This window comes from Mauremys reevesii, linkage group 10 (genome assembly GCF_016161935.1).
Source record: "Mauremys reevesii isolate NIE-2019 linkage group 10, ASM1616193v1, whole genome shotgun sequence".
Classification (NCBI taxonomy): Eukaryota; Metazoa; Chordata; order Testudines; family Geoemydidae; genus Mauremys; species Mauremys reevesii.
Window position 1 is genome coordinate 12,303,221 of NC_052632.1, and position 27,549 is coordinate 12,330,769.

General features: G+C 45.5%; 1 protein-coding gene across 2 annotated transcripts in view; it reads right to left on the reverse strand.

The window, feature by feature from the left end:
- SLCO3A1 (solute carrier organic anion transporter family member 3A1) overlaps positions 1-27,549 on the reverse strand; it is a 218,713-nt gene that overhangs the window by 168,319 nt on the left and 22,845 nt on the right. For both annotated transcript variants that reach the window (XM_039491807.1, XM_039491808.1), the window contains exon 2: positions 12,456-12,921. In XM_039491807.1, the coding sequence (XP_039347741.1) occupies positions 12,456-12,921 (466 nt within the window). The remainder of the gene's footprint in view (positions 1-12,455; positions 12,922-27,549) is intronic.

Sequence of the window (27,549 nt, forward strand, 5' to 3'; positions counted from 1 at the left end):
AAGTCTGTCAGAGTGGGAAGCTGGAGAGTTCTTTAGAAAGCAGCCACACCCTCTCCCAATCAGGAGCCCACATACTGCACCCATTAACCAGTCTCTGTTGGTTAATAACATAAGTAAGGGGTACTTCCTAGAAACTGATTGGTCTTATCCATCTACGATGCACACATGACTGTCCCATCTAGTGGTCAATTGCAGCTGTCTGTGCCCCCTAATAATAAAACCTCACTGGGCTAGTTATCTTGTCCTAGTCCCACCTGGAATGACCATACATTTGCTGTTAATGGCATCATGCTGATGTTTCAACAGCCATGTAATTGCTCGGTCCCTTGGCCTCATGAAAGGAATACCAGATGTTGTGATGGGCCCTTTAACACCTTTGCCTCACGTCATGTCCATTCCCCTGGCACTCACCGGGTATCGAACCCACCGCATTGATTAGCCAGCCCCTTGGATGTCTGATACCACTTATGCTTGCAGAGTTGAAGGCCATGGGGAAATCTCCTCTATCGTTTGATCTGTCATCAATCCTTAATTCCCCCTCTAAGGTTTGTGTGAAAAGCTCACTCTCTCCCCCCGCTGCCCCCCCACCATGCATACGATTCCTAATAGCTCTGCTGCAAGCCAGCTGCTAGATCAGTGAGTGACCGACACTGAAAAGCCAATGTACAGGAAGGCCATCAGATAAAAATTTAGCTTAATGGTAACCTTGCAAGGGCTTCCTACCCTCATATGTCAAGGGAACACGCCCTGACATTTATGTTTATCCTACTGTATTATTCAGGGCTTTCCAAAAAACAACTTGGAGAAGGTTAGGCATATTTCACACGTCTGGCATCTGAAGAATGTGTGAGCACATTGGGCCAAAGATCAGGAATTGTAGGGAGCCCCCCGAGCAAGTGATGAAAATTGGGTTAACGTGCCACCCAGCTACAAGAGCAAGTGGACTTCATTTTCATAAGGACATCACAGGATCCTGAAACTAAGCCCAGAGGGCTTAAAAGTCTCTCAGACCTCAGTATGTGACCCTGGCCTTTGTGTGTGACAATAAATCATAACGAAGTGCCAATACATGTGTGGGTGTGTTACATACATAAATGTGCACTGCACAGCAGGAAGCATAAAATAAACCAAGGTTCTTGCACTGAGTGAGTTTCAGGTTTGCTTAGTTCAAACACCTTGCCCTACAGAAATCAACAGGGAGCCAGAAGCAAAGATGTTTGGGATGATGCAACCCACATTGTTGTGCACATGAATGTGGTCACTCACAACGAGGTACAGTCAAGAGACATGACAGGGCAGGTACGAAGGGACGCACACATTCTGTGCATCAGTACACATTCAGTTAAGCTCTGGTAGCAGTAAGATACCAGCCCTGGTTGTGCATGAGTGTGTCAGGATATATAATAAGAGTGGTAACTATTTCGCAATTGTTAAGGCAGTGATTATCTTTTAACACTACTGCCCCTGACACTTTGTTCACTGCTCATCACTCATTGCAAGGTTACAAGGACAGAGGAGACATTTCCGAAAACCCTCTTTTGCTCATTTGGCTGAGGACAAGTGGGATAATCTTTTCTGACAAGTATTAAGATATCTTCCACACCAAATTCTATATTTGCTGCTATTGCTTGGAGGACTCACATCAGAGGCTTCATGCCAGGCTAGGGAGGCTCTCCCCTCTGGATCATCAGTTCAAGTCGAGGACCCTACTCAGTGTGGACTGAGGAACAACACAGCAGGTGAAGCCCAGAGGGCAAAATATGGCCTTAAGCTTCCTTTATATTTGCCCAGATCCTGGGCCAGATAGGGACCAATGTATCCTCAGCATAAGTTACTGCCCCTAACGCATGCCTGACAAGCCCCCTCTCACTCTGGCCTACTCCCTTCATCAGGGGCTTTGTACTCTTTCACTGGAGGAGATCTCCTCCAGCGAGTTCCGGTGCCTTTATGGCTACAGTACACCACTCTGGTAGCATTGCAGAGGCAGAATTGGCCCCTGGAAGTTTATCACCTGAAATGTGTTTTTTGTTAAATAAGTTCAGGGGTCTCAGTCCAATTGCCATGACAAAGGAAAAGGGTTGAATTATAGAACACAGCAAATTGACATCTAGATCAGCCCTCCAGGGTACCATTATGGGAGAAGTCCCACTGCGATTGCCCATGTGGTATCTGCTTGATGAATAACAGTATGTTGTATAGACTCAGACTTTAAGGTCAGAAGGGATCAGCATGATGATCTAGTCCAGGGGTTCTCAAACTGGGGGTCACGAGGTTATTACATGGGGGGTTGTGAGCTGTCAGCCTCCACCCCAAACCCGGCTTTGCCTCCAGTATTTATAATGGTGTTAAATATATAAAAAAGTGTTTTTAGTTGATAAGGGGGTGGTCGCACTCAGCGGCTTGCTATGTGAAAGGGGTCACCAGTACAAAAGTTTGAGAACCACTGATCTAGTCTGACCTCCTGCACACTGCAGGCCACAGAACCGTACCCACTCACTCCTGTAATAGACCCCCTAACCTCTGGCTGAGTTAGTGAAGTCCTCGAATCATGATTTAAAGACTTCGAGTTACAGAGAATCCACCATTTACTCTAGTTTAAACCTGCAAGTGACCCGTGCCTCATACTGCAGAGGAAGACAAAAAACCTAACTGTAGCTGGGTCAGTCCCAGGATATTACAGAGAAAAGGTGGGTGAGGTAATCTCTTTTATTGGGCCAACTTCTGTTGGTGAGAGACGCAAGCTTTCGAGCCACACAGAGCTCTGCTTTAGCCCTGGGAAAGGAACTCCGAGTGTCACCAAAAAATGCAAGGTAGAAGAGATAGTTTAGCATAAGTATTTAGTACATGGTCCCTTACAATATGTGCCAACTACTCGTGCTAAACAATCTGTTCCACCTGGCGTTATTGCTGTGACACTCAGAGTCCCTGTCCCAGACCTGAAGCAGAGCTCTGTGTGGCTCGAAAGCTTGTGTCTCTCACCAACAGAAGCTGGTCCAACAAAAGATATTAGCTCACCCACCTTGTCTCTCTGATGACTAATAGAGCATTCAGAACCAACTTAACTTCAAAGAAGAGCCCCTCTGTTTAATTGTATCTAGGAACCTTACCACTGAGAGTTCTGGGCAGTGTGTATTTTCCTTAGCGTGCCTGCCAATTAAGCACGGAGCAGCTCTCTCCAGGGGGCCGGTACATCTCATGAGACTCTCCCCACTGACAACCAATTTAAATACAGCATAAAAATCAACACACATACACTCAAAGTGAGACTGTACTACAGCCCAGCACAAAATCAAAAGCAACTGCAGAATGCTTAAGAACTCCAAAGTAACATGCAAACAACCCCCAGCATCACCTACCCACCAAACACAAAATGAATTGTGGCTGTCTGGATGCACACTTTGTTTATTCAGTTCGTGACACAGAAAGCTATTAGCAGGGGGCTAAGGGAACTCAAGCAATTGATGCAAAATAATGGAGCTCACAGCCGTTATGACTGTATATTTTTTTAATTGAATAAGTACATCCATTTAACAGCCTCCATTCTCAATTCTCCCGCCTGCAGTGTGTCAGGTTATTTCCATTAATTGGCTATTGTTGGCTCTCTAAAGCAGGCTACACGCTTGTTTATGTTTCCATTTAATTTTAACTACCTGCACCATGCTGTAAAACGGGGGCACGTGTAACCAACCCAGCCCCACTCAAATACAGCAAATGAGATCAACATGGATTCCTCCAAAGTGCAATAATTTATTTTAAAGGTTATCAATGGATCAGTGGCCTATGACAGTGCAGGGATATCCCTATGGAGCGATGCAATTTAGTCTTATCAGAATCTGTATGGGGGTGGGGGAAGAGAAATGAATCTGATGTGAGGACACCTTTTAATGATGAAAAGATGTCATGGCATTCAAGTGGGGGATGGCTCTCCTTTTGGTTTGGCATTAATACATTGTCCCTTCTCAATATATGTCCTGTGGGGAGTATGTAGCAGAAAGAAAAGGTTTCCTCTAATCACCAGCCAGGAAAGGAGTTTACTGCCGTGCTAGCAAATATGATTACAGAATACTGTGAAATCCTTAAGGCTAAAAACATTACATACCTTTAAAACTGTACATACTCGTAGGGAATTCAATGCCTGTGCCCAGAGTGTGTGTGAATGTGAGTGACAGAGCTGGAACAAGCAAACCTATTATATGTTTATGGCTCACAATATATAGAATGCTTTCCAGCTGTTCAAAAAGGATGGTCCCTACAATAGTGTAGTCAACTCAGTTGGAGAATCTGGAGTTTACACACTTCTCATTTAAGGGATAAAGCATTTATTCGTTCCCATGCTCCTGTGACAAGTAAATCCTGGCTGTATGAACATCACAACTGCCATGCACATTATCTACTAGTTAGTTATGCTCACCCAAAAGTGCATTTTAATGGCACTTTCGGGCCCTAATGTCATCCTACTCTAAACCCAATTCAAAATAAGGGCATCCTCAGTGTCTACCAGGCCACTGCCCTGGAACACCAGAAAGGGGAATTTACCCGCTTCATTTTTTACCGATACATCACTGGTTCCCTACCCTGAGGAGCTCGTACTGGCTGAGAGACAATCAGATAGAGATTAAGGGGAGGGAACAGGGTGCATGTAGACAAGCCAACTAGAGTCACTGTAGATGGCATGACGGAAGTGGACTTTTAGAGGGTCTTAAATATGGACAAGGCAGAGGCCTTGTGGATGAGCTCAGGGAAGTGAGACCAAGCATAAAAGGGCCACAGGAGAGAAGGTACTGATGTGATTGTGTGGGATTGACACGTGTATGGGTCAGGGGTGGGAAGAACATTGGAAGGATGGAGAGGCCTAGGAGCAATTGGAAGATTCAGCAAGGGAGGGGCAGAGTTTTCATGGTGGCAAGGAGCTTAAATTCAATGCAGAGGTATCCCAGCCCACCCAAATCGCACCCCCACCTCGTTCTCCAGCAGGAGCACTGGGCAGGTGGGCGGAACGGGGAAAGCCCCCACGCCTGGACCCTGCTCCCCAGCAGGAGCGCCGGGTGAGGGGACAGGGCAAGCCCCCCATGTCCTGAGCCCATTTCCCCGGCAGAAGCGCGGGTTTCGGAGGGGCGGGGGGACTGCAGGGGGAAGGAGTGGGGAGGGACCCCACTTGTCCTGGCCCAGGGCCCCACAAAACCATACTTCCCGTCTGTGGGGGGAGGCGGCCCCTCTGTCATTGCCCACCTACCCGACAGCCAGGGCCCACCCAGTTTTTCTATCCTAGCTATACCACTCATTCAATGTGACAGCAATGGGTGCCAGCAGAGGGATTCAAAAGAGAAAAGTGATATGGTCAAACGTCATTCTAAAGGCAAATATTTTTTGTTTTACAGTGTAGGTCCTAAACATCCATTTCAGGAAATTGAAGGGAAATTCAGAAAGACGGACAAGACTGGTTGAGATATTACGTTTTCTTTCAAACTTAGCAGCAGCACCAACAAACTACTTGGGTTCTCATGGAAATCTGAGTAAATTTGCTTGCAGAGGGGGAAAAAAAAAGTCATATGCACATACTGCAGAAAGTAAGAAAAACAGCATTTGGCAGCATTTCTTGCATGTGTTCAGGGGCCCCACCCGTCTACAGTTTTAACAAGATACTATACTTTGGTTAATGTGTTACACAAGGAAACATAGGAACCAATTTCCAATGGAGCTTCTGGGAAGATTTTCAAGTGTTCAGCTCCTATTTACCTAAATAAAGGCCAGACTTTTCAGAAGTACTCTGTCTATCCAGTAGCAAATACTGCAAAATGTATGGCCGGATTTTCAAGGACCTCAACTGATGTGATGAGCTCATTTGACAGATCTGGCCCTTATTCGAGTGCTCAGTTTCACAAAAATATATTTAATTTAAAATCTGATTTTCCATCAAAAAAGGGACAGATGTTTTGACCAGCCCCAAAATAATGAACATATAAAATATATGGTCTTGAGGTTCACGTAATTGGTTAGTTTGCTAAAGTGACCTCTAAAATAAAAACGTGTCAACGTTTTGTGTTGTAATACAAAGCAGTGGTAGCCAGAACACAAAATCTGATGCCCTTGTATATATGTTTCGAACTGGCTATTAACCCATTGCCACAGTTACTGATGTTCAGGTTTAATACCTGTCAATGAAGAAAATACTTCTGCTTCTCCCTAAGCACAATGGTTGCTGTCTTTTTGACTGACACTAACTAATTTGAGTGGGTTTTAAATTGGCATTTATCACTGAAGACTTCAGGATTCAAGCTACTGTATTGCAGTTCAGCAGACTTGAGCTGGTGCTTAAATTAAACAAGAGCTCATGAGAGGTGAGTATCAGCACTTCTTGGGATTTAAAAAAAAAAGTTTCACACATTCACATGGAAAAGAAAACAAAAAGATGCTCTAACTCCTGGAATGAATGTGAATACTGAAAATAAAGGGCCCAATTCCCTCCTGCCTCATCAAGTCCTGTGCAAAGTGAATGGAGATAATACTGAAATCAATTCTCCACTCCCACACCAGTGATGGCATTTCACCTTGCCTAGATGTCAGTGACTACATATGGTGCAAGGACATGGAGTTTGGAAGATGCAACTAGGAGAGCCTAACTGGACCTGTCCTTCAGAGGTTTGAGCAGTAGCCTGCTAAACCCAGGGTTGTGAGCTCAATCCATGAGGGGGCCATTTAGGGAACTGGGGTAAAAATCTGTCTGGGGATTGGTCCTGCTTTGAGCAGGGGGTTGGACTAGATGACCTTCAGAGGTCCCTTCGAAGCCTAATCTTCTATGATTCTATTTTCTCCCTCCTCTCATTCTCTACTTTCCCTGCAGCATTACACGAGTGTGCCTGCTTCCAGTGCTACTCGTCCTGGCTCAGAGCTGCTTTGCAGCATTCTGGAAGTTCCTTCATGCAATTCCTCCATCTTCCAGATGGGATCCATTCTTGCGATCCCGTGGGAGATTTAAAGTGATGGGAATCCTGAATTCAGAGGATGTGTCAATAAAGAAACCAATCTTGGGGAAGGACAAATTTTGGGGCCCTCTCTCATTTAATAGAAATGTAAAGCCAGCGCAATCTGATGTATTCTTTTTTAATTTTCTATATCAACAGAATAATTTAGATAGTAATAATCTCCTGAATGCATGTAGCCTCTTTCATCGCTAATTATGCCAAGTCAGACACTGACTATACAAAGGTCATTCACTCAGCTCCAAAAGGCAACAATTACTGGGTTGAAATGGGGCAGCCCTTAGTGGCGACTTTATGCAACAGTTAAGGGTAGGAAGTGAAGGAAAATGCCTTAATCCACTGACATGTAGAAGGAATTTAGGGAGATGGCTTCTTTTACTTTAAGATGGCATTTTGCCAGGCTATACAAATTAATGTCTAAACTGCTGGATGTTTTACGACCACAGAAACACTCCTCCAGAAGGCAGCAAGTTTAAAATGGTAAACAGGGACTTACATAAATATATTTTCCCCAACTGCACTATACGTCCCCTATGGCATCCAATCCTTCTAGTAACAAAATCCCCATTGGCTTCAGTAGTGAAGATCAGACCCACGGGCAGCTGAACAGTATAAACACAGAATTCGTCATAATAAAGGTTGTTAGCAGGGGTAATGGGAGACAATGTCATTATTTAGAAGGTAGCATTTATTTTATAGAAATAATTTACTGTTTAGAAAATATGGATATCATGAGGGAAGCTTCACTGTCAGTGAAGGCAGAGGAACAACGAGCTGCGCAGATTCCCCTGGGGGAATTCCCCATCCAAAATTGTTTCTTTTACGATGACTACGGAGAAACATATGTGGTAAGCTGCTTTGGAACTGCTCCCCGGCTTGGGATCTTTTGAGATGAAATCAGATTTGTTTTAAAGAGATGAAACAGTAGGATGTTGGATAAGAAAAAAAAAAGTAAATAAACAAGCACTGAATCAAATGCCTTTCACAACTTCAATGATCTAACACAGGGGTTCCCAAACTTGTTCCGCTGCTTGTGCAGGGAAAGCCCCTGGCGGGCCGAGGGACGTATTGGCCGTTGCTTCCAGCAGCTCCCATTGGCCTGGAGCAGCGAACCGCGGCCACTGGGAGCTGCAATCGGCCGGATCTGCGGACGCGGCAGGTAAACAAACCGGCCCGGCCCGCCAGGGGCTTTCCCTGCACAAGCGGCAGAACAAGTTTGGGAACCACTGATCTAATGGGTTTTGGGTTTTTTTTAAATCTCTTTGGCTCCTTTTGCTATTGTCATGACCTTTGAGCTACATGAACTCTTGGTTGATGAAATGAAAAAAAATTTGTATCCTGTCATTAGTAGGAACAGATATCAAAAGACAACAGAACCTTGTCTATGTTAAGGCAAAACTGTCTTTTCTTTTAAGAACCCTTGTATAGAGTGGGGCTCGCTGATTTGATATTCCTTCAGTTACCACAAAGTTCCTCCTCCTTATTTTCCTAGGGCTGGTTACTACAGCAACAGTCTGTTTGCGATTGGAAGCAACATATTGCATGCATCATAAACCCAAAGCACTGCTACTGTCTCTAGAAATTTGAAACACAACATAGCAGGAGCGATGAGATATCCTTTCGTTAGCATATCGCTCTTTGCAAGGATGAAATCCAAAGAAGCCTCACCTCTGATTGAGCAAGGTACATGTGCCCGGCTTTAACCACCCAAGTAGTCCTGTATTTCAATGGGAACACACACATGCTTAAAGTTAGGCACATGTTTATGTACCTTGCCAAGTCAGAGCCTTGGGCACTCTCCCCAACGCCATGTGTCAGATTTTCCAAAAGTGGAGTGGGGGAAATTGTGCATGCATGAATTTGCACTCAAACCTGTAACGGGACCCTCGTGGAATCCCACTGAAGTCCATGATGATGAGCACAGGCACAAGGATCTGCCTGCATGGATCCAACTGCTGGATCAGAGCCCTAACTAGCACACACACTTTTCACAATTGTACATGCAGCTGTGGTACGGGTAGCTAATTAAACATTACATGCACATATGCCATATGAAGTTATGACATATCTAAATTTTGTGGGACTATAATACACTAAGTTTGCAAAGTGTTTGCATTTTAGATCCAGTGGGATTATTCACAGAGTGCACCGTTAAGCATATGCATAAGTCATCGCAGGTTTTGGGCCTAGATAGAATTGTCGAACTTCATCCTTTTCTCCATCACCTTCAGTGGAGTTACACCAGGAATGGATGGCCCATCAACTGCAATATCTGTATTATGTAGTAACAAATTTCCAGCCCTGAGGCCCACACAGTTGCAGTCCTAATTTTTTTTAATCCTTCCCTTAATTCTATCCGGTTTCACAATACTTTTCAAATCCATGCTCCACTCTCCCCCTCCCTCCACGCCCCATATTATGGTGGAGTTTCCCCACCACAAGCGTTTCCCAAATGTCAGTTTCTCACTTGATAGGTGGCATTACATACCTTCTACAGTTACTTTCCAGAAAGTCTCACTCTTGTGCAATGCGAATAAAAAGAAATGGACACAGTACACTAGGACAGTTCCATCCAGGTATGAGCACGCTTGAAGGAATTCTTATCCTTTCTGGTCAAGTTGGGGTGAGCAGATATTAACTAATACCTAGGAGTCAAATAAATGCCTTGCCTTGCTCAATCAGAGACCAGACACAATATGCACATTACTGAAGTGAGCCATATGGCAAAAGTTACATAGTTTGGCCAAGAAATGATCATTTCTTTGCAGCTGTCTAATGTGACAAGATGACTGTCTGGACTATCATTATTAATTAGTTTCTCTCCTAAGGCAGTAATCTGTGCTCACTTTACTCTTGATTTAAAATGATAGAACTCATCCCAGAAACCTGTTATCCTGGATGCATATAGCACAGCCCCTGCGGAGTGAACACTTCATCATAGGAGAAGGTGGTTGGTATAAAATACTGCATGGTGACAATACACAGGGAATAACTGAGGGCGTATAACATAGTGGAGAATGAACCAGTCATGACACTGAACTAGCTTTGCTGAGAGCTGATATGCTTCTTTTTGCCAAGGTCACTGAAAATTCTATCATCCGACATCACTGAAAAAGTCAACTAAATTCAAAGCTGAGCAAATAATTCACAATCAGTATTTTATCTGAAGAATTTAACCTTCATTCATGCTCGTGACAAATACGATCCAGATTTCTTCTTGTTTATTTCGTATTCATATTTATTCAAAGAATGACTTTCACTCTTTTACTCTATGAATTGATCACAGTCTGAAGAAAGCATTCGATAAACAATATTTTACAAATCAAATAGTGAGGCAGGGGTGGGATGGGTCAGAAATTACTCATGGATACTGCTGGTCCCCGATTGGATGAGTACACACACACTTCTAGCACAAATAGCCACATTTTGAACTGCTAGGAATGAGTTTTCATGGACATTCATGCCATTAACAAAAAAACACTGTTTGCAAAAAAGTGAAAACCAAAACAGTTGGGAAGCAAGTTTATGAGGAAATTCAAATGATTGTTGAGTGGATTTTGTTTTGGCAGTATTTTCCCAGCATCAGTTAAACCATCAACTCTTTAAAGGTAATGTTAATGCAGCAAGTTTAATGCCTCAAACAAAATTCCTGATGGCCCCTCTTCCTTACCACCCTGCGCACATACCCCCACCCCCAGTCCTGATCTGAGAGCTGTCATATCTATCTTGCCATGGTATTTACTCCACTGACTTACGCAAATTGCAAATTTTTCAAGATATTTCTTTATGATCAATAACTCTGAAATCATTATAAGACTTAATTTAAACTCATGGTTTGTGGCATTGACAGAGTTGCTCCAGTGAATTTGGGTTTGTGTTTACCTTGAGGCCATTTGTTATCCTGTATTTTCCACACAAAGTGATATATTTCCAGTCCTCCTCTTACAGTGGAATCCTCAAACAAAATTCATGTAAAATGATCAGAGCACAAAATTCCAGTGTGCAGAGCTAAATGCTGAGATAATGATTTTATGACCACTTAAGGAATGAATGGGCTGTGCCATGCACATGCTAGAACCTTCTTAAGTAGATGCAAGAGGCGTTAATCTAGGAGAGGACTACGACAGCTCTTTAGACAATCTATCCAATAGGTATCCCCACTGTTTCACTAAGTTTGATATCATGGGACATATTCAGAAAGGCAACAGAAGCTGAGCAGGGTTACACGAGTGGCCATTCCAGCCAGGTGTATTTTGGTAACTCAACCAGAGAGGTCATAGCAAGGTGGTTTGTTGATGGGATTGCCTTTTGGCTTCCAGTCAAAGTAGGTTGGGATTGAAGTTTCTGTTAAATACCCTGCTGAGGGACACAAGAGAAACACAGGCAGGCAAATTAGATAAGCACATGCCTCAGTGCTTTGCTGAACTGGAGCCAGCAGAATTGGTGGCTAGCTACTACTGAGTCCTATGGAAATGGAGCAGATATTGTATAGACAACAGATGGACACAGAGTCTAGAGGCTTTCAGAGGACAACTTCTCTCACAAAGTTTTCTGAAGCATGGTCAGTGTGGAGTTCCTCACAGAAACCCATGAGCTCTTTACCCTAAGGCTAGAATATTTCAATTGATAACCAAAACCTAGCGTTACCCCTTAACCCCATCATGTAACATCATGCAACTAACCCCAAGCTGCCTGAGATGGACTGAGTAATTTTGCAGCATGATCACCACCATTGGGATTTAGATGCCTAACTCCCCATATATCACAATAGCCTTACCAGCTTTGCCATCCTGCTCCCCTATAAGTAACATTTTCTGGGGGTCTTTCCACAAGATGCTGAGTAGGAGCACCTGCTCTACAAAGAGAACTTTCTTTTTGTGTGTGTGCTCAGAATAGCTTTTCTAAGGAATTATTAGAAAACTTGCAAGGAGAAATGCCCCTCAGATCCAGTGCCTTCATACAGTAATCATTAGACATGTCAACTAACACACTATGGAGGCAGCTAGAGTACACTGGATAAGTGGTTAATTATTGTTTTATAAGCTATTTTGATGTTCTGCAGCTAAAGCTCAACCACAAGTGACCAATATCATTAGAGTTTAAGGAACATGGGAAATTGCTGTGAAAAGAGAACATCTTTCCTAATCATCCACTGCCTCATTATGGCTGCCAGCCCAAAGGATGACAACATATCACCAGCTTTCTCTACTAAGAGCGAAGACTCCTGCATTTCTCTGCCATGGTATTTTAAGTGGAAGAGGGGCAGGGAGGGCACAATGGTGATCAGTGGCAGAGAGATGTTTCTTGTAGTAGTTAGTTCTTGGTAGATCAAAGCCAAGGTACCTTCACAGACATAGAAGCACAGAGAAGAACCCCAAATTCATCCTTTCTATTGATGCCGGATAAACCAGACAACAGAATGAGCTGCAATAGCAGGAACTCCTCAACTGCATTCAACAAACTTCAAAGTCTTACCTATATACAGGGAGGAATCTTTCCGTCTCACGTGGTCATCGATGTAGGAAACTCCTAGTGGCTGTACAGGGGTAGCACCAATGCCTAGGAGCACTTGCGCTCCAATGAGAAGCAAGTACATCATGTTGGTGGTAGTCCTATTCCTGCAGATAAGATCCGGGTCTGGTCCCTCGTTGCTGGTGGACCCGTTGGCAGCACATACATCCCTCCCTTCAGCCCCCCAGCGTATTTCCCCAGATTCATATTCGTACTGATGGGTCAGAAATTCAGGCAATGCCGAAAGGAGGGCGCCCAGAGCCATGACTATTCCTCCACATCCTATCAAACGCGGCCTATGCCCCCGGGCTCCAAAGTAGCTCACAAAGAGAATGAGGGCCAGGTTCCCAATCTCAAAGCTGCTGGCTATCACCCCCACATCAGCGCTCTGCAGGTTGAATCGCCGCTCCAAGGTAGTTAAAACACTCACCTACAAAAAGAGAGAAATCCAGAGACAATTACTTAAAGAGCACATAACTTACATAACATAAGAACGGCCATACTGGGTCAAACCAAAGGTCCATCTAGCCCAGTATCCTGTCTTCTGACAGTGGCCAATGCCAGGTGCCCCAGAGGGAATGAACAGAACAGGTGATCCATTCCCTGTCCACCCTTCCCAGCTTCTGGCAAACAGAGGCTAGGGACACCGTCCCTGCCCACCTTAGCCAATAGCCTGTATTCTGTTTACTCCATTTGCCGATCTTACAACGATGACTCCCAGCTGTTAGTATGTTTGGGCCTGATCCAGAGCCCTGGGAAGTCAATAGGAGTCTTTCCACTGATTTCAATAGACTTTGGATCAGACCATTACACCGCAAGTAGTCCCTTGGAACGACGGTCTGCTTGTGAAGCAAGGGGCTATGGGACATGATAAAGGGTGCTAGTATCAGATGCTGTATTAGCAGCACTAGGCAAGGCAACCGTAAAGCCTTCTAGACCTTGGTGTAAGACCACAGGCAACATTTTCAGAAATGCTTGCATGACTTAGGCACCTAAGTCACATTCACAAAGAGGCTTGGAGTCCTAAAAGCCAAAGGCTCCTAACTGCCATAGGCACTTTATAAACGTTGACCCCAAAGCTTGAATCTGATTGGCTGCATGGGTATCATTCCAGCACATCCTTAGCACTGAGCAGCACAAGTGGTGAACCCCTCAAACTCACCCATGTTCCTCAGTACTAGTTCGAGTTCCCATCAGAAGTAGATATGTTTTGGAAGAGCTGGTGTGTGCGGAGAGCTCCTTGCTACTGTGCACGCTGCAAAACTAAACTGCCTGTTGTCATTGGCCTAACTTTTCACCCCTTCCCTTTTGAGACTGTGGTTTTAACACTGAAACCCAACTCTCCCATGGAGCAGTTGAAGAACGCACACCAAAGCACACATCAGACAAGTTAGGCACCTGATCCCTTTCTGTCTGAACTCATGGCCTTGCTGACACACTGACACTTGGCTCACACGTCGGCAGCGTGTCACATAACTGACTCAAGAAGCAGGCACAAAGGTAAGGAGTTGAGCCCCGACAGAAAGTTTCTTTGCAAAATAAAAATTAAGTCGAACAAACGTTTTAAAAGAATCTTTTACAGATTAATTAATGGCTGGGAGCTTCGCTTACTGACAAGACAAGACAATTTCAAAAGAGATAGGCTAATTAAGATTTACATAATGCAAAGAAATACGCTTGTGGGTTTTATGCAACATCAGTTGAGAGCCAAGAAGATGCAGCACTGGGTACCACAGCTGCTCTCTGCCACGCTCATGGAAGAAATCCAACATACTTATTTTCATGGCCATGTCTCCTTAAAAAAAGGCAACCCAATTCCGTCTTGGAAACAGGTCTGTTTTTTTCCAGAGATGGAGATTATATTTTTAAGGTCATCCTAAGACATGCAGTTAGGATTCAAATAAAAAAAAGTGATAGCGATCTCATAATATAAGACAGCCCCTGGACAGTATAAAAATAGTCTCCCACTGGAGGCGATCAGAATCTTTGCTGATATACCTCAAAAAGCAGGAAATGTTCTGTCCAGCTTTAAAGTATTCTGACAGCAGCTCTCCTCCCAGGGCAGCAAGACCCTATTAGGATACACCAGGATGCTGTTATGCCAAAGAAATGCCTCTTGGCAATAAAATGGACGAACAGAATAGCCTACTTCTGTTCCTTTACTTGTGTGAAAGAGAAGGACCTCGGTTTCCTGAGCATCCAAAGACTCCAACATGAAAAACGATGTTCATCATTTTTGCAGATGCAACTGTCCTCCCCCGAATCCAAACCACTATTTTTTTGGTGCTTGTGACTTGGCATCCCCTTTCTAATGTACCAAGAGCTGCATTTAGACAACAGTATAATAGGCAGCCCCTCTAGTGCACCGCAGTTAGGAGACACCACCATAGTCACTCATCTGCAGGAGGTCAGCAAAATGCACCTGGCATGGGGAGAGACCAATCTCAGCTATGTGGGGGCACCAATCTCAGCTATGTGGGGGCCTCTAAGAACAGCCATTATCGAGATCATCACTGCAGTCAGAACAAATGATTCTGGAAATGCTTGGGAGTGACAGTGGTGGTTGCCAGAACCAGGCACTCCAAATCTAGGGTGCAGCCTAGGGCCAAAATTCTAATGATTACATACCTAAAGGATCAAACACATGACCACGGGCCAACTCCCATGAGATGCTGACTATAAGCAGTAGGCTGGCTCTCCATAGACATTCTGCAGCAGGAAGAGCTCAGGTCAGATACTGGCTGGGGCTGAATTTGAAGGGGTCCACTAGTAATATTTGCATATGGAATACAAGACAACATGGGGGAAAAAGTCCTATGCTTCAAGACAAAGCACCCCATTTTGTCTTGAATGGGGGGGCCCAACCCATCACACCCATTTTAAAGGGGAGGAGGGGCAGCTTCCTTTAAGATCTATAAACAATTCTCAGCAAGAGGCATCATGTCCATTATCCCATTTCCTTTCCATCTACAGCTCAGGAAATTTGAACAATTATAACTCTTTCACATTATACTTTGTATCTGAGGAGTGCAAAACAGTTTGCCACAGTAACATCTGCCCATTTGGCCCTAGGCTGCATCTCCATCTTAGAGGTAGGGAAACCGAGGCACACAGCAGTGATGATTATTACACTTTATATGTTTCTTGCTCTTAAAAGACACTCTCTAGAGCAGTGTTTCTCAAACTTGGGATGCCACTTTTGTAGGGAAAGCCCCTGTCGGACCGGGCCGGTTTGTTTACCTGCTGCGTCCGCAGGTCCAGCCAATCGCGGCTCCCCTGGCCGCAGTTCACCACTCCAGGCCAATGGGAGCTGCTGGAAGCAGCGGCCAGTACGTCCCCCGTGCTGCTTCCAGCAGCTCCCATTGGCCTGGAGCAGTGAACCGCGGCCAGTGGGAGCTGCGATCGGCCGGACCTGCGGACGCGGCAGGTAAACAAACTGGCCTGGCCTGCCAGGGGCTTTCCCTACACAAGCGGCGTCCCAAGTTTGGGAAACACTGGGATAGAGATTTTATCCTTCCTCTGGGATCAGCAATTTCATCTGTCCAGAGATGTTCTTTGCAGTAACACAGGAAACGCTTCCCTAGAGCTTCTCTTCTGGGGATCCCCACTTCCCCTATGGGGCAGATCAGAACAGGAGTGACAAGTCTTAATGTGTGTAAACTGAGTCACAGGGAGCCAAATTAATCAACGAGGCAAGTATGAGGATGAAGTTACTTGAGTTGCAAGGTTAAAGTCAAAGGGAGAGTTTGCAAAGGTCAAAAGGCAGCTAGGGTCCCCAACTATCCCTTGTGCCTTTGGCAGTCTCTCCCAACAGGATCCAACCTGGCTGTCTAAATTTAGCCCCTTATCACCCACGCATATTTAAGCACTTTAAAAAGTGGCCTGATTTTCAAAGATGCAGAGAGTCACGTCCTCCTGAAGTCAAGATGCCCAGCAGGGAGCTCAGCACTGCACAAAGTCTGGCCTGATTTTTAACAGTTTGATGTGAAAATTCCAGCTGAGGTAACTTGCAGAGCAGGCCAATGGCAGCCCCAGAAATAGAACCCAGGAGTAGGGTGACCAGACCTCCCAATATTATTGAGACCATCCTGATATTAGGGGCTTTGTCTAATATATGCAACTATATGCTCCCACTCCTGAAAAAGAGTGTCCCAGTTTTAAACATTGCTATCTGGTCACCCTACCCAGGAATCCTGATTCTTATTCTGCTTCTTCAGCCACTAAATGTGGGGGGTGGCTTGGTTTTACCTTTTCCTTTCCTGAAAGCTAACATCCCATGTGGATGTGGCCCGAGTCTCAACAATTCTCACGTTCCACCTAATAATCATGTCCCTTCAAACACACATCTGGATCCTCCCCGCCCCCATCACAAGCCCAAGTTACATGTGAACAAGGACAGCGGGCTCTTACTTTGCGACACAAGGATGTGGAACATGGGAGACTGGATGGGTGTAGTCAAGGGTTATATCCAAGGGGAATGTCTGCAGGGAAAGTGCTATTCCCTCTCCTCTGCGAGAAGCAGATGGGAGTTCCCTCTTCCCTTGCTTGGCTCAGCCACATTTCCCATGCAGCCCCCCCTTCTCCATGGCTGGGGCACGAGCCCCTCCCTGTCCCATACTGGGTGCGGTGGTACTGCCCAGGTGGCTACTAACGCTCTCACAGTTGAGATAAACGCTGCCCTTAGCTAACTGGCCTTGGAAGCAAAGGGACAGGGACATTGGCTGCACTTCTCTGGTAAGGGCCAACCCCATCATACCAGCTGCAAGCATCCAGGGGAAACTGGCATCTGCAAGCAAAGTAGCTGACATCAGTGCCAGCAAAGTGGCCTCCGCCATTTCCAAAGAGTCATGGAAGAGCAGTAGTGAAAGAAAGAAAGAAAGAAAGAAAGAAAGAGAGGGGGGGCTGGGAGAGGGGACTGTCGACATGCTGATTTTTAACTGGATGATACAGAAACATGACTAGGTGATATCCAGGATGGCAGCTGCAGCCCAAATTCTTGCTTTGACATTGGCTATGACCTATAAACATTCAGGCCCCCTGAAATATTGCTGTGAGCATAGCGGTGACAGTATCTGAGATTACAAGATCAGAGTCTGTTCAGGACAGCCTCTTGCACACTGGAAACATTTTTCCATCTCTGTCCATCCCATTTCTTTTTATACAGCTTCCTAAGTAGAACAATCTCAAAATGCATTAGGTTTCCTTTGTGACTCAAATAAACAGCTTGGGTTGTGTCTGAGACCACGTCATTGCCAGATATAACAAGAGAACTGTTTGTTACTGTTCATATTACCTATGGATGAGCCTACCACCCAGTGTATTAGGAATCAACTACTCACCATCCTTATTGGCTTAGTGTTACAGAAATGTCTGTCTCAATCTCTAGGCATGTTAAGAGCAACACTAAACATACAATCATATCGGTTACTAAACACACAGTCTAATCCTTACTAGCGCTGGCTGGAAAATAAATTTCAAAACCTCAACTTTTCATGAAATAGAATTCCTATTATCATTCAAAAAATTTTATGAAAACACATGAGAAAAAGAGAAAGACCTGAGTCCGAGAAGGGACTCAAGCCTAGTCTCTCAATAACTACCAGACAGATGGCTATTTGGGGGGTGGGTAGGTGGGTGCATCCACCTACCCGTGAAACTTTTCTGTAACAAGTTGCAATGAATTTTTGGTTTTTCCATCCAAAAAAAGTTGGGAAAAAAAAGTTTCAGCTAGCTCTAATCTCTATGCATCATGCACACCACATATATGTATGCACATGGATGTGGGTGATACAAGCATTCTTCAAAAGTCTGGATAGCTCCACCCCTGCCTACATCTCTGCTTCTGCTACCTCATGTCCTACACACTTCCTAATCTTTAATTAGAAAAGGTTCAGAGAAGGGCAACTAAAATGATTAGGGGGTTGGAGCGGGTCTCATACGAGGAGAGATTAAAGAGGCTAGGACTTTTCAGCTTGGAAAAGAGGAGACTAAGGGGGGGAATATGATAGAGCAGTGTTTCCCAAACTTGGGACGCCACTTGTGTAGGGAAAGCCCCTGGCAGGCCGGGCCGGTTTGTTTACCGTCCGCAGGTCCAGCCGATCGCAGCACTACAATGCACTGAAAATGAGTACAGGCGAGTCTCACCTTACGCTCAGGTTACGTTCCGCTGTCAGCGCATAAAGGGAAAAATCACGTATCGTCAAAATTACATTGAGTGTAATGGTGGGCAGAATCGCCCGCACTACAAGTACAGTATTTAAATTGTTATTTTTCTCTTTTTTTTGTTTTGTTTTTGCCCACCGCGCAAAGCTGAATTTGCGCATGTTAAATGAGCGTAAGATGAGACTCGCCTGTATCATATCACTCATATCTCTAGTGATCAAGTCATATTCCCTCCCCCATCCCCACAAGTCTGAAGAGAAGTTCATTGTATTAGTAACAGAGGGTTATATATAGAAAACACATCGGCTTTATGCCTGGAGGGCATTTCTTTAAAGGCTTCTTTTTTTAATGTAAAATACATTTTCTCAGCTACGTGGTAAGGGACTGGACTTGAAGAGACATGTCTGCAGTGCTACAGGGTGTGAAATAATTGCCTGGTAACTATGTCCCCAAAGGAGAAACAAAAGAGAACAGGTTCCCAGAGCCTCCATTACAGATCCATAGAGCTTCAGATTTCTTGAAGAGCCAATAAAACCATACCAGGGTGCACAGCTACCATCTTATACTCCTCAGACTACTTCTTTGGAACACATATTGTCCTTTCCTCCAGCAAAGCCCACAGAACGGGAATTGAGCCCAGGAGAATCCCTAGGTTAGATAGTCTCCCTTACATGTATTTGGGAGTGGGAGGGGGCGGGGAAATGAACTCCTTTCCTCAGGAGTACTGGCCTCCCTGTTCCCCTCCAAGTAATAGAGCTGGATTATTTTAAGGCCAGATGGGGCCATTATGATAATCTAGTCCAGGGGTTGGCAACCTTTGGCACGCGGCTTGCCAGAGTAAGCACCCTGGCGGGCCGGGCCGGTTTGTTTACCTGCTGCGTCCGCAAGTTCGGCCAATCGCAGCTCCCACTGGCCACAGTTCGCCGTCCCAGACCAATGGGGGCGGCAGGAAGCGGTGGCCAGCACATCCCTCGTGCCCATGCTGCTTCCCGCAGCCCCCAGTGGCCTGGAGCAGCGAACTACGGCCATTGGGAGTCACGATTGGCCAAACCTGCGGACGCAACAGGTAAACAAACCAACCCGGCCCGCCAATGTGCTTTATAGGTGAAACCGCGTTATATTGAACTTGCTTTGATCCACCGGAGTGTGCAGCCCCACCCCCCCCGGAGTGCTGCTTTACTGCGTTATATCCAAATTTGTGTTATATCACGTGGTGTTATATCAAGGTAGCGGTGTACTTAAGGGAGTTAAATTCTTTTCTCCTCTACTTACCTGCCAAGATTCGAATTCAAGGCTCTTGTGTTTCTGCTGCAACCACTGATGACATCTCAGTGGCAGGTATTTTGCTCCCCCACAGTGCTCGGAAATCAAGTCTTGGCAGGTGAAGAAGGGGGGAAAAAAAGAGCTTTCTATGCACAGTTAAATAAAACACCAAATCTGATCAGAGACTGACTCAGTACCCAGCTGGCTACTGCTCCAATGCAAGCCCGAGCTTTGCTCTTTTCTCCTTGTACTGCCGTCAGACCACTCAGTTTCTCCTGCTCCTCATATTGGGGATAGATAACCCAGGCCACACAGTATCTGAGGGCAATAGCTGCAGCACATGCAGCTGGAGTACTCAGGCTGTATAACAGGAGCCAGCCATCCCCAAGGTTATGTTCTACAGGGCTGCACAAATTCCAGTGCGAGATATTCTCTGAGCAAGGGAATGTGAAGGGGCACGGCTGCATGACGTGCATTAAGCTGGGCAAAGCAGAGCCACCAATATCTCAGTAAAGAGGAGCATGCATACCCTGAGCCTGGAAGCGGAGAGTGATGTTAGGTGGATGGTAATCAAGCGATTCACAGACTAGAGCAGGGGGAGGCAACCTATGGCACGTGTGCCAAAGGCGGCACACAAGCTGATTTTCAGTGGCACTCACACTGCCTGGGTCCTGGCCACTGTTTGGGGGGCTCCGCATTTTCATTTAATTTTAAATGATGCTTCTTAAACATTTTAAAAACCTTATTTACTTTACATACAATGATAGTTTAGTTATATATTATAGACTTATCGAAAGAGTCTTCTAAAAACGTTAAAATGTGACTGGCACATGGAACCTTAAATTAGAGTGAATAAATGAAGACTTGGCACAGCACTTCTGAAAGGTTGCCAACCCCTGGACTAGAGGGATCACACTGGGTGTTGTTGGGGAGTTGATGTGACAACAGAATGAATGACTCATCCCCCGAGAAAGCAGGAAGAGGGGCATCTGCTGGATGTCAGTCTCTCCCGCAGAGCAGGGAAAACCAAATAGGCCTGATACATGATAGGAGAATCTTTGCTCCGTTCTCTTGCCCGTCCCCCTTGACTTCCCTTGTCTTCTCCATGTCCCTCTTGCCCTCTCAGCTCCACTCTCCCTACTAGCTCTTGTCACTCCTTCAGTTCCTTTCTTTTTATCTGCATCCTCAGTTCTTCACTCTTCCTTTTAAACAAAGGACCCCGTGGAGCTAGTTCTCCTTCCTAGAACACAATGGGCACTTCCATAGGTTCCCTGATATAATTTAATGGCCACCATCCTTATGTTTAGGCCTTAAAGCTGCTAGAATCCGATAAGTCAGGTTCTCTTGAGTTTAAGTAGGGTTACATTTTTCAAAAGCACTTCGGTGGCTTAGGCTCCAAAGTCCCATTTTCGAAAGTGACTTAAGCACTTAGAATGAAGTCACTGTTGAAAATAGGACTTAGGTGCTTTTGAAAACCTAACCCTAGATCTCTTTGTAAAAGCTACCACTCTGCTGCTGAACGAGTAAGGCAGCCCCCAGTGATCACAGCTTACGAAAGATTTGAAAAGCAAAGAGCTAGATCCTCAGGCCCACCTGATTTCTGCACAGTGCACCTGGGGTGAAAGTCACATGGGTAGTTTTCCTCCCCCAATCATGGGAACAGCTGAACACTAGCTGAAACAGCAACCACAACCTCCCACATCCCTGGCATGACGCCCCCTCCCCACCTCTCCTCCCCACAGTGTCTCCACACTGGGCTGTGTGACAGGAGCAGGCACCAGAGGGCTGGCTACACCAATTCTACAGCCCCCGGAGATTCCTTTCTTCAAGGTTAGGGAAGCTCCCCATCCCTCCCCCACGCCTCCCAGGGGACAGCCCAGAGAGTCTAAAAGTTTTAACTGACATTAGTTTTCTATCCTAGAGCTGTGCTGAGGATTTCCACTGGTGTCCAGACAATGGCGCTAACTAAGGCATGGTAGTTAGCACCCCTCTCTATCTATGCCTGTGGTCATGATCGACATCCCATCAACTCCTCCAGCCACAGACTACAGTTCAAACCAATATATAATCGTGGCTTTACACTGCATTTATAGGTATCACTAAACAGTGGGTCTGATCCTTCCTTTGGATGGGGCCCTGTGCCTACACTCATAGCACCTCTGTTCCATCGCAACTAATATGCTTTTTTTTCCCCCTTTTGGAAGTAGAGAGTGACAAATCACGACACTGACCATGTTACAGAAATGCAAACAACCCGACTAAGTGCCATGAGACACAGTTTGTAATTGTGTGGAGCACATGCCAGGGTTTGGGCCACATAAAATAGTGCGATCATCCCAAACCTGCGCCAGTGAAGACTTAACAGCGTCAGATAATAGTTGGTGGTTGTGAGAACCTCACACACTAATGTATTTATCTTCTCAACACTCATGCTATTATCCTTGTTTACATATGGGGAACCGAGGCAATGAGAGATTAAGTGACTCACTCAAGGTCACACAGGAAGCTTGAAACAGAGCCAGAAATTGAACTCAGATCTCAAATCCTAGGCCAGTACCTTAACCACTAGACCAGGCACCCATTCTTTGTTCCTTAACCACTGGTACCATGAGATATACAAGGGTGCCTGCTCCCATGACTGCCAGGTGTCGCATCTGCTCAAATGCCAATGAAAGCTGATTTCTCTGGGCATGGAAATTAAAGGCTTGATTCATGAAGGGAGACAGTTTGGATGTGACAGCTCCAGAGAGCACGATGCAGAGCGAGACTCCGGTTTTAAAACTACCAAGTGCGGCAGGAATGTTGAGCAGTCACTGCCAAAACGTCACTATCAACATTTTCTGCATAGTGAGTCCCGGCTTAAAGCAAACAAGTTACTGTTTCCCCATGATTTAATCTCTCTCAGTTGTGTGGGGGGGGTGGGGGGTAGGGATCAGGGGGAAGGCTAGGGAAACACGTGATGACACTGTGTCCTGGATATATTCCATGAATGTAATTTTTTGTGATGTCTTTTGGATACAAAGGGTTCCAAGTGTAACCAGGATGCTGCGAACCAAATCGAAAACATGTCTGAATCTATACAGTACAAGCCACTGAAAAAAGGAGAAAGCAGAGGTCATTTAGTTATCAACTTACATTTCCAGTACCTTGGAGTTTTGTTTAGATTTATTCAGAAGCACACTTTGCAACATCACAATGACGACACGCCGTGAAAAACTGGATAGCATCCTTGGCCAAATTCTCCCCTGGTGTAAAGAAGCAAAATTCCATCCGTGACAGTGAAGCGGTACCCATTTACAACAGGAGAGAATTTGGTCCTCTGTTCAGAGCCCCTTTTCTTCAGCTAATAGAAATCCTTTGCCCATCTCGATCGCCACCTGTTCAAGGATCCCAAAGTGCTTGCAAACGTTAATTCAGCCTCCCAGCTCAACGCTCCCAGGAAACAGTCATTTTTACAGATGGGGGAACCGAGGCACAGAGTGGGAAATGCACAGGAAACCTATGGCAGAGCTGGGAATGCAACCCCCAACTCCCATCCCTGTGCCAAACTCACAAGCTCCACCTCCAATGTGTGCTATTTTCTATATTTTTATATTATATAATTTCCAGTGTTTTTGGTAAGTAAGAATAAATGCATGAAGACCAGCATTTCCCATTGGCTCCAGGTGCTCATACACCTGGATCCGTCATGATGGTGATGCTTTGATGATGTAACTGGGGGACAGACAGCAGGAGCAGATGAGTCCTGCCATGAGTGCACAGGACTGGACTCGATGACCTCTAGAGGTGCCTTCCAGTCCTATGATTCTATGAAAACATGAGGTGAGCGCAATGCCTCCACTTGCCAATGCAAAGTGCTCAAAAGTCGTAAGACTGGCTTTACAACCAGGCAGTTTTAAAAATATTTTTAAAAATTGGGGATTTTTATTTGCTTTCTGGTGTCTGAGTCTTTAGGGGCCTCTCAATTCTTATTTTCAAGCTTTTCTCCACCACCACGAGGGAGAGAAATTTACTTTAAAACAAGCTGAGATTCTCATGTAGTCACAGGAGTCCAGGAGCTGGGGCTTAAACACCAAAATGTTATGAGATTCACAATGAGTCATAAGATAGGCCAACACTGCCTCCTACCGGAGAGAGAGTAAACTTCCAGGAGACTCCCCTCCAGTAGTTTCCTGAAATCCTTCCATCAGGAGTAAGGTTTGCCTCCTGCCTGCTGAAATCCCCAAAGATCTGTGATTAAATACACAGGACTAACCACAAAGAAGCCAGACATCCCCAGACTCACTGTGGCTTCCTCTAGGTTCCTGGAAATGCAATTTCAATGGAGCCACATTACCAGGATTTCCGTGGTTGCCGCCCCCCAAATGTTAGGGCCTTAGGCGATCCCCTAGGTCGCCTAATGGGTTGCGCCGTCCCTGCTCCTGCCTCCCTTTCAACCTCTCCCCATGCACAAATCCCCAGATCTAAAGAGAGCACATATGGTCCAAAGTCTGAAGACTGGGGGTGGGGAATGGGGAAGCCCAGATGCAGCTGAACCACAGACCCCTCAACTCCATCCCAACCAACAGAGTGAACACTACACACACACACACACCCCTCTACCCCTACCCAACGGACATTATCTTGCCCCGGATTCTGTTTTGGAGATAAATTCCTACTGAAGGACACAGACAAACATGCCACACATTTACACTGTGGTAACCCCAGGCATGGATCCAGGCTCGATTGTGCTAGGTGCTGTACAAACGAACACAGAGATGGGCCACACCCCCAAAGAGCTTACAATATGAGTTTTAAAAACACGACGTAAGCATAAGTCTTCCCAGGAGCTATCAGGTACCATTACTGTAAGAGACTAGAGATCTATTTAAATGATAGATGGCAACATAAAAATACCGGCAGAAGCTTAGCCAGGTTAGAACCAAGTTGATTGCTCCAAAAAAAATTAAAATAAAAATCAATCAATACTGCCTCAGCTCTCAGAGCCAAAACCATAAAATTAAAGACAAAGACTAGCAATTTGAAATGCTCTCCTCCCTAGCAGTGATATAGCCCTGGCTCCCACCAACACGACGCTCCTAGGTGTATAGAATGACATCTGCAGCAGTCCCTCGGCAACAGAGTCACTCATGGAAGAAAACATACCAGAGTTCTGCGGTAGGGCTCCAGAACACTAGAGATTTTATCCCAACAAGCCAGCTCAAGTTTCCAATTGCAATCCAATAGCCAAGGCCACACACTTAGCAAAAGAGCAGGCAAGCGCCCCAGAGGCTGAAAGCAGCCAGCAGTAACTCCCACCAAACAGGTTTATGGAAACTGATCTGTTGAACATCCACCAGGCAAATAAGCCATTTGCTGTGGATGAGTTTGCCTGGCTGTACAGGTGAGGTTACAGCCCATTTCATTGGCTCAGCTCTTGCTTTCAAGCACATTGTAGTGGTGGACTTCACTCCCAATCCCTTATAGGAAAGGATTGGGGTAACCGTGGCTGGTTCCCCACTCTAGGGAGGTCTCTAAATCTAGTCTCCCAGCAAAGGACTTCAAACAGAAAAGAGAAAAACTAAGCTAGCACCTGGATTCCAATGCTCAAACTCACAATAGGGAATTCGATACAACAACACTTTGAGGACAGAGGTGGAGCGTAGGATGGGATCATTGCCCTCCAACCCCAGAGCTGGAGGAACCAAAACCACCAGCAGATTCCCTGCAGACGCATTGTTGAAGAGGGTGCTCCACGCTTGTTAGGATTAAGCCAGTGCCCAGGATCCATTTTGTGAACTACAATATCTTCTGAACTGGCTGATCTCACTACAGCTAATGCTCCTGCCCTTCGGGAACAGTGACCAAAGATACGTTTGACTCCCCCTTTAAGACAAGGCTTCCCTTCTACTAAAGCTACCAGCGCTCAGCGGCACTAACTTCAGACATAAGGCCTTGCATTATAACCAGCAATATGCTGCAGGAAACACAGTGCACGTCTCCCATGAAGAGGCTGAAAGGCCTCATTGTAATTAAGTTACCCTTAGTACTGTCTGTCCAACAAGGCACGAAACCAAAAAACACAGGCTTCTCTCTGCTGGTCCTAGAAGCCCAGATAAATGTTGTCCTTCTAAATGCCAATCTATACTGCTGAAGACTTTATAAGAGCATGTATTCCTTCTGTGCACTCTGTGTATATAATCTCTTTCATTCATATAGGGCGGCTCACGCCAATGAATCTCTAGTTTTATATCAGGGATCGGCAACCTTTGGCATGCAGCCCACCAGGGAAAGCCGCTTGCGGGCCAGGATGGTTTGTTTACCTGCAGCGTCTGCAGTTTCAGCCGATTGCAGCTCCCACTGGGCACAGTTCGCCGTCCCAGGCCAATGGGGGCTGCGGAAAGGGTCGGCCAGCACATCCCTTGGCCCGCGCCGCTTCCTGCAGCCTCCACTGGCCTGGCACAGCGAACCACGGCCAGTGGGACATGCGATCAGCCAAACCTGCAGACGATGCTAGTAAACAAACTGTCCTGGCCCACCAGCGGCTTTCCCTGGCAGACCAAAGGTTGCCGATCCCTGTTTTATATGCACACAAAATGATTCGAGATCACTTTACATTTAAGCTACATCCACATGAATGGTTTCGCCCACCACTGAAATGCACCCCTCACTTGGGTGGAACCTGGAAGCATCAAACAGCAATACTACACAACAGTTTTGGTCAGGATACAGAGACCACTGTGTACAGTTGAAACAGCAGGAGGAATTCAGGGATGGAGAATAGACTCATAGACTTTAAGGTCAGAAGGGGACCATTATGATCACCTAGTCTGACCTCCTGCACAATGCAGGCCACAGAATCTCACCCATCCACTCCTGTAACAAACCCCTAACCTATGTCTGAGTTATTGAAGTCCTCAAATTGTGGTTTGAAGACCTCAAGCTGCAGAGAATCCTCCAGCAAGTGACCCGTGCCCCATGCTGCAGAGGAAGGCGAAAAACATCCAGGGAGAATATTGTTTCCCAAATGGAAATTTGGCCAGGACACTGGAGTTAATACCCAATACTTGTGCAAAAAGATCTTTAGTGACTGCAAATGACTAAGCCTTTAGTTTCAGGTCAAAAAGATGGCACCTTTCTCAGAAGAGCATACCCCATACTGGACTGGGGGAAATTTATGCAATATTGTTTCAGTAGGATCAGGATTACTATCAATTCACTCACACCACTTCCGGTCTTATCCTTGGAGGTCTCCAATCTAAACACTGGCCAGGTTAGCCTTATGATGGGTGCACACTTTGCCGAGAGGATGGATACAGATTGGAAAATGTAAAGCTTTGAGAGAGTGACTGAGATAGACTTTGCTAAGCGAGCTGTCACAATCAATTCTACCAGCAGCGGAGTCAGAAGTTGAGAACCAGGCAATAGGACTGAAAACTTAAATCCCAGCTCACATCTTTAGAGACCAAGAATCTTCCATCTGTTATACATTGTATTTGTCCCCCTTACATTATCTGTTGATCTTTTTTTAATCTGGTATCTTACAATAAAATGATGCAGGATACAAATGTCAAAGTGAAAAGTAAATATATCTTCACACTAAAAGAAAACCATGAATATGGCACAAAAGTGACTGGAAAAATTCAATGAATAT